The following is an 8,160-nucleotide window of genomic DNA, read 5'->3' on the forward strand; positions in this document are numbered from 1 at the left end:
CGATCCTAAGTATTTACTAGTCATATGTTAATTTATAGTCATTACTGGAGATTGAATAAAAGAAAGACTTTAGTGGATATTGATAAAAAAAAAAAAAACATTTCTATGCAAGTTTCTTACTTGATCGCATTGAGTTACTTCCGCAATTCGCAATGAGGAGTGGCTTGATCTGCCCTCGATTTATCCTTACGGGTTTTTGGCCTGGAAATCGAAGTAGGAGTTTGCCAGATTCTTAAGATATTTGGAGCAAATGTCTATCGTGTGGAGCTACCAAGTGAATTATCAAAGTCCAACTTTTAATGTTAGAGATTTCTATATGATGATGTCGTAAATAAGACCGACCCTACCAAATGAATCAGTTAGTCTGATCGAGCTGCAATTGCTGATATCCTTCTTGATTGGTAAGTGTTTTCCTTAAGCTATGGTAGGACCTCGAGGGTGTGTTCGGGAAAGCTCTCTTATGCTCAAATATTGCTATTCATTTGCCCTAACTTGAACTGGTCATACAAAAATTCGGGTTCTTTGATAAGAACACAAGTTTCTCAAGTGAATGATGAGATGAAGGGAACAGAGAGTCAGAGACCAATTCAAGCTACAAGAAAATTTGAGCACCTGAAGCTCGAAGGGATCACAGGCATAAATTTATTTAAGAGAAGGAATAATTAGACAAGCAATGAGTTCATCTAAATCTCATGAAACTGCATGTTTGCATCTTTCTCACCTTGACTGATCAAGGAAACATAAGTAGGGGGCAGCAGCAGCATGCCTTCTGAACAATTTTGTCATGTTTGATATACAAAGATGCCTAAAACCCTAAATCTATCCTATATCAACACAGTTCAATGAGCCCATCACAGGACCTCATGAGCCTTCCCATATTACCTGTTTATAAAGGGAGACTGCAAAACAAAAACAAAAAATAGCGAAAAGGGTTAACAAATTCCTTTTTTAAACAAGGGAAATGGACAAGGTAAATGCAATCCAAAATAGGTAATGGAATTACTATTACTTTGTCTCATGAGAGAGAAACAGCACAACTTTGCTAAAGTATTTTTAAGGTAAGTTCTTTTAATGAATGGGCTTTCAGCTAAATTACGAACGACTACCAAAAGCTAAGACAAATCAATTAGTTCAATAGAAATACTTAAATTAAATTAACCATTTTAAATCATTTATCATTCAGATCCTAAGAGTCAAAATAAGGACCAACAACTTTTAACCCATACTATGAAGCATCAAGTATCAAAACTATTTACCTCATAACAACCAATACAAGCCAACTAAGTTCATTGGAGGCTTTGACATCAAATCTAATTGATTTTTAAGTCTATTTTACTATCCATAAAAAAAAGTTCAAAACACCAACAAATTCGAAATCTGAAATGCTCTAACAGCATGAATACAAGACAGCACACAGAAACATTCAAAATTTAAATGCTAAACAACACAAGCTGAACTTCTGTCCGGAAAGTTTGCGCTACAGGTCAAAGTTAGCACTTTGCACAAAAACTATATGTATCCAACCAAAGATTAATTAGAAAATGATTTCCACGTAAGAGGTACAGAGATGGTCAATATTAATGCATCCAAGACAATACCTTAACCTTTGACACATTAGGTGAATCTGGAGTAGATACAGGATAGAACTTATTAAAACTCCTATTTTCAAATGCGGCCTTAGTTTCCTGACTCATTTTTTGAAGGGCTTTCTTCCTGGCCTCTCTTGCCTACAAAAACTGTATATTAGTAAAACTGCCCAAAATATCCAAGTTTGTGCATTCAAACCTAACATATATGTAAGTGTAACCACTAAAATACCTCTCGATTTGCTTTCTTTGCTTCACGAACTTTCTCTTTAACAAAATTCTGACAAAAGGAAAATAGCAAGTTCATTTAACAATTTGAAAAATGGCAAAACCAAATTCCCAAAATTACATACAGGTTTCCATTAAACATCACCTTAAAAGCATCTTTCTGATCTTCAGACAATTCCTCCTCCTTGATAAGATTATCAGTGAACTCCTACAAATTAACAGGGATATTTTACTATCAAATAGTCAAATTTGACAAAGTACAAGATAGGAAACTGAACCTATTCCACAACACTGAGTAGAAGCAACAACAATAAATTGAGACAATGATTACAAAATAATATTATGAGTCATGTCAGCAAACAAAAGGATGTTCAGGTGACAGCCTTTTTGAGTAGAAAAGACCATCTAATGATTGATAGAGTTCCAACAATAATAGTAACAACAATACCAAGTTATGACACACTAACGTTAACAGAAGGCTGTATTTTATAAAACTTATGAACAGCATGCAGAAAGATCAAACAACTGATTCGCATCGCTTAACCATTGCAGGAGATTTCTTCCACAGGTCATACAATCATATGAACTTAGAAAACGACATCTCTGTACCTCAAGTTCATCCAACTCCCAATCAAATTCACAGAAAACCTGCAAGGACCCAAAAGACAGCCAATTTAAATATCCGCAGTCTGCCTCAGTTACACTTGCGATAATTTGACCAGAGCATAACAGCCAAATTTGAATTTCTGAAGCCAGGCACAAAATTTAACTTTCTGAACCCAGCGCAAGTTTAGCACAAAATTTGAATTTCTGAAGTCACCGCTAGTTTAGCGGTCGTTAAAATACATTGTTATCCATATTTTTTTTTTCTCTCATCACAAAACAACTCTTACCGGTTCCGGCTCAGCTGGAAAAATGATTTAAAAACAGGACAGAGAGCACAAGTAATTGATAGATATACAAGTTTTGAGGCTCAACATAGAACACTGAGTAGAGGAATCTCTCATCCACCTTCCAGCATGTACCCATACAACAGGGAAAGAGAATTTCTGTGGCAAGCCTTCAAAAACCAAAAGCTTTTAAGTCTTCATGGATCAGAGATTTACCTTCTGAACAACAAGAGATTCAAGGATAGGTGAATTTTGAAGAAAGTCCTTCAGTACATCACTTGTCTCTCGTCACCATTGCATTCACTTCCAAAGAGGTCAGATAACCAAATTTAGGATCATCATCTCCTCCTCAATATCAAAGAGACACTTGGAACATGTAAACAAAATGAACTGTTAGTACTTCTGCAATCATGTTGCTTGCTAGTAGGTACTAAGAAAATTTTCCCAGCAACGAACATAAAAGAAAGAAGCAGGAGACGAATTGCATGTCAGAATGTTTATTAACAGCATTATAAAGAGGTTATACCTCTATGGTGTCATTATCAATTTTATTCGATTTGGCAAAATGAATTCCATTGTAGAAATTTCAAGTCCTGTAACTTTCACAAGCAAAACTCCATGACTTTATTCCAAGTCCTTCTCCGGCATTCCATCCATATAGAGTGGGGACCTTTTTTCTGATTGCAACTTTAGACTATCCAAAGCTTCATATATTTGTACAACATCAGGATGACTTCTTTCCTCAACCATAAAAGCATGAGATACACCATTCACCTGGACAACGCTTTGTCCAGGAGACTTCCTCATCTTATGAGATTTCATCATCATTCTTGTTCTTGCTACTCTATCCCACATTCCTGCTGATGCATATATGTTGGCCAACTCCACATATGGAGCAGCCTCATCTGGCTCCAACTCAAAAAGGTGTTGAGCAGCACACTCTCCGATCTCTACGTTGTGGTGAATCTTACAAGCACCAAGTAATGCACTCCACATGGCAGCATCAGGTTTGACCGGCATTTTCCGAAGAAACTCCAATGTGTCGTTCAGCTTTCCTTTACGTCCAAGTAGATCTGCCATACAAGAGTAATGGTCTAATCCAGGATTTATCATATAAATGCTACTCATCATGTTGAAAAACTCCCATCCTTTTTCCAGGAAACCTGCATGATTGCATGCTTGAAGGACATGAAGGAACGTTATGTGGTTTGGTTCTAATCCTGAAACCAGCATCACGTTAAAAAGGTCCAAAGCTTCTTCAAATTCTCCATTCATAGCACAAGCAGCAATCATAGATGTCCAAGATACAACAGTTCTATAGGACATGCCATTAAAGAGGCGTTGAGCATCATAAACACTCCCACATTTTGCATACATGTCTATCAGAGCATTGCAAACTACTATATTATCTTTCAGTCCATTAAAATTAGCATAATTTTCAATCAATTTTCCAAGGTCAAGTGCCACTGTTTGGCCACAACCTGAAATAAGAGAAAGCACAGTAACCAAATCAGGATGCTCACCAGCTGCTTCCATGGCATTAAACAATGTCAATGCTTCAGCCATATTCCCTTTCCCAGCATACCCACTAATCATAATAGTCCACGTAACACATGTCCTGTTCGATGTGCATTCAAATAAATACCTAGCTGAATCAATATCTCCACACTTACAATACATGGATATAAGAGTGTTAATCACAGATCTATCAGAATTGCAACCAAACTGGATTCCATGAGAATGAATCAAACTACCTTGGAGGAGGGCCTCAGGTTGCACACATGATGACAACAGGCTAAGAATGGTGCTTATATCAGGCCTAAATCCACCACACAGCATTGATTTGTAAAGCTTTAAAGTATTAAGGAAGTTACCAATGTTTGCATGCCCTTCAATCATAGAATTCCATGATATAACAGACCTCGATTCCTCTTTAATTCCATGAAACACTAATTCTGACAAGCTCAAGTCACCACATTTAGCATATGCAGCAATCCAAGTGTTAGAAATTGAAAGATCACCACTTATCCCAATCCGAATGCCAAAAGAATGAATGCTCTTCACCAAATTCAAGTCATCAGCACATGATACAGCCCGACTTACTTCAATAACTGTGAGCAAATCTGGCTGAATCCCCGAAAACCTCATGTCACGGAAAAAACCCAACACTCTGTCAAGCAAACCCAAATGGGCAAAACCCCCTAGCATCACGTTCCAAGATGCAACATCTCTTCTAGGCATTCTCTCAAACAAGTTGTGTGCATAGTCTAATCGCTGGCATTTGACATACATATCAACCATAGCTGTTTGTACAAATACATCTGGCCAAAATGGGGATTTTACGACATGAGTGTGGACCATTTGAGAGCATTTGAGATTGGAAAGCTTGGCACAGGCTTTGGATATGATGGGAAAGGTCAAGTTGTTTGGCAGAAAACTGCTTTGTTTCATTTGGCGAAAGAGGTGAAGGACTTCGTGGGCATGATTTTGGTTTACAGCCTCTCGTAACTGGAAGTTCCATTGATTAACAGTCCAAAATTTTGAAGAACAGTTGAGACGCAGAGGAATTGAAGCTATGGCCATTTTCCAGTTATAGTTTACTGTTGGGGTACTGATGTTATAGTTGATGCAACTGAAATACAAACATTTACAGGACATAAACACAATAAACAAGTTCATTAAAGAATGCACCTTTTTGTTTACTAACTATTACAGCTTCTCTGAGATATACATCAGTAAGAGTTCCATTAAATTCCGATATCAACAATAATGTCACGACTCATATACAAATATATGACAGTGTGAACAGTATTAAGAATGAGATGAATTAATACTAAAAATATCTGCACATCCGAAAATACTGAATATATGTTCGAAAGTTATATATAGGATTTAAGGCTTCATCACACATACATACTTGAAAAAAAAAATGCTTCAGTATCTATTGGTTGCAAGTCTTGCAACCTTAGTTCGCTATGCTTCGGTTGGTTTTTTAGTCGAATCATGACCTTTTACAAGATACATAAAATATATTTGGGGGCAAAAACAAATTTAAGGAAGTGGTCGGTTGCTGTTACTGCACTATATGGGGATTGGATGCTTATGGTGATGTGCTAATTATTAAAACTAAAAGGGGAAATTTGGATCCAAAATCATCATTCAAAACCCAATTATGACTTGGCCATAAAAAATTGATCCCAGCGTGGATCTTTTTTGAATGGAAAAGACAATTTTGCTGTGCGACACCAAGAACATGCCAAAAGTACACTATTTACATATTAAATCAATGACTGATTCACAATATATTAGTTAGTACAAACAACTCATGGGACTCTGAAAAATATTTCAAGTATTTATCTTTTGTAGTTAATCATTTTGGAATAAGCAAACATGTTGTCCCCAGATTGACCCAGTATCACAGCATCAAAAGAATAAGGTAAAAAGAGCAATGCAACTCAAGCATGGCATATGCGTGGACCAAAACGTATGGACACTGATAAGGACCAGTTAGAGAAATACAAATATAAGAACTCATTGAGAACATGAATCTTCACTAATCAGAAATACTGAACATGAAACTAAAAGATTTACTTGCAAGTGCTTGGCGGTAAGCTTGAAAAAGAGCCCTCCCAAAAATAGCAGATCCTGCCACAATTATGTTGGCAAGAATTTTAGCTGCCCGTTGAATAAAATGGATCGTCAGAAAATCCAAGATAAGTTGTTATCTGAAATAATAATAAGAAGAGAAAAGAGGCTAATGGTCTATACTCTATATAATGTAACATAAACATTGTCAACTCGCCCAGTTTCAACAGTTAGGGCTAGGGTTATTGGAGTTTCCATGACAAAGAGTTCCCCTTCCATGTAGTGACAGCATAATGCCATTATCCCAAAAACAGAAGGAAAGAAAGAGACAAAATTTTCTGCAGATTTATCATGACAAGTATTATATCAATTTAGTCATCACAAATTCAATCTCAACAAACATTAAGAACTACAAACTTCAAACCAAAAATAAAAGGGGGGAAAACACTCTCTGGAATGTCAAGGCGTAACCTGACAGACATTTGTGGATACCGGTAGTATTACACTAAAAAGTCAGATGAAAACAATAATAATTTCTTCTTTGTCCATTTATCTCCTCACAAAGCAAATAAAGAATCAACAAAGATGAAAACACCGAGAATTCACGCACAAAAGAAGATGTCAAAATTAATTCCAATCTAGTAGAAAAGATGAATAAGAAATATTGCAGTACCTTGTCGACGAACCAAATTGGATTTTGGAGGAGCCGCTCCTCTGTCCTTTCTGCCGAGGCTGGGGTTTTAGATGGTCTGGTTTAAGACCACGATTTGTTCCGGGGTCTCGTTTTGCCGGCTCCAGGGCAGTGGCATCAGTCATCTATTTGAAGAGAGTCCCATATCAACTTTGCTTTTTCCCCCTTTTCAGTCTTTTCCATGGGTTAAATATAACTTTTTGTCTTTCAATTATAGGGTTCTATTTTTTCCTCATGTTATTCCTCAACTATGGGAAAATACCCCATTCCCATTCGTTCTTCAAAAAATTTCGACAACAATAAAATCTCATGTGACATCTCACTTGATATAATTTGTACGTAGTAGACTATAAGTGGAATACACATTGGACATATTCAAAAGTTTTCACCCTTCAACTATACACGTGATTTCATTTTCTTCCTTAAATTATATTATTTTTTTTCTCAATTTTGTCCCTCAAAGATTTTATTTTTTTTTTCATTTTGAACAACAAAGATTTGTTGACACAAAAATGTTTCAACACCCAAAAACATGTCCAAATACTTTTGAGACAAGAAGAGGGGTTGTAGTAAATCAAGTAAATGACAACAAAGAAAAATGTCATAAAAGGGACCTTTAATTACATAATTACCTCTGAATTAATTTTGATTGTTGCATTTTATCTCTTAAAGTGATTTTAAGGACAAAATAATTACCTTTTGCACAGTTGAGGGATTAAAAATGTCAGACTTTTATAGTTTAGGAACATAACAATCAAATTTGTCAAAGTTTGTCATATAAAATTTTTTGATATGCCACGTAGGATTTTTATGGCCACTTTTTCACTTTAAGGATAAAATAGGTACTTTCACATAGTTGAATGACAAAATTAAGAGTAAAAATAGTTTAAAGATGAAAATGAAATCACGTGTATAGTTGAGGGATGAAAAATTATATTTAACCCTTTTCTGTAGGTTTTTTTTTTTTTCTAATGCTTTGTGACTTGTCATGTGTGGGTCCCATGACAAAATTTTGTCCTTTTATTATACTTTACGTCTTTTGCATGTTTTTTTGTCAATTCTTTCGCTAATTAAATCTTAAAATTAGTATTTTTAAAAAAATTCTAATTCTTTTTATGGACCTTTTTATAACTAATTTCAAGATTACTATTATATTTTGAGATATATTATTATAATTTTT

General features: G+C 35.6%; 1 protein-coding gene across 5 annotated transcripts; it reads right to left on the reverse strand.

The window, feature by feature from the left end:
* Positions 1-603: 603 nt before the first annotated feature.
* On the reverse strand, positions 604-7,132 carry LOC119980501 (pentatricopeptide repeat-containing protein At4g19191, mitochondrial). Of its 5 annotated transcripts, none has more exons than XM_038823218.1 (9): positions 6,963-7,132; positions 6,296-6,349; positions 3,231-5,336; positions 2,921-3,070; positions 2,424-2,462; positions 1,960-2,022; positions 1,819-1,866; positions 1,599-1,727; positions 604-899 (listed from the first exon to the last, which is right to left on the reverse strand). In XM_038823218.1, exons 1-3 carry the CDS (start codon positions 7,103-7,105, stop codon positions 3,329-3,331), a joined length of 2,205 nt encoding a protein of 734 aa, XP_038679146.1. In that variant the 5' UTR covers positions 7,106-7,132; the 3' UTR covers positions 604-899; positions 1,599-1,727; positions 1,819-1,866; positions 1,960-2,022; positions 2,424-2,462; positions 2,921-3,070; positions 3,231-3,328. The 5 variants fall into 5 exon arrangements, 4 of the variants coding, with proteins under 4 accessions (XP_038679146.1, XP_038679162.1, XP_038679171.1 ...); XM_038823234.1 differs by having other exon boundaries at positions 6,296-6,379; positions 6,963-7,095; XM_038823243.1 differs by having other exon boundaries at positions 6,296-6,429; positions 6,963-7,095.
* Between the last annotated feature and the right edge of the window lie 1,028 nt (positions 7,133-8,160).

This window comes from Tripterygium wilfordii, chromosome 2, assembly GCF_013401445.1.
Source record: "Tripterygium wilfordii isolate XIE 37 chromosome 2, ASM1340144v1, whole genome shotgun sequence".
NCBI lineage: Eukaryota > Viridiplantae > Streptophyta > Magnoliopsida > Celastrales > Celastraceae > Tripterygium > Tripterygium wilfordii.

What these genes read in the sequence shown, in the direction of transcription:
- LOC119980501 (XM_038823218.1), bottom strand. Translation starts at nt 7,105, where the DNA reads ATGACTGATGCCACTGCCCTGGAGCCGGCAAAACGAGACCCCGGAACA. An exon ending in CAATTTGGTTCGTCGACAAG is followed by an intron (nt 6,350 to 6,962) that starts GTACTGCAATAT and finishes TAATTGTGGCAG; the next exon opens with GATCTGCTATTTTTGGGAGG. An exon ending in TTACCGCCAAGCACTTGCAA is followed by an intron (nt 5,337 to 6,295) that starts GTAAATCTTTTA and finishes TTTGTATTTCAG; the next exon opens with TTGCATCAACTATAACATCA.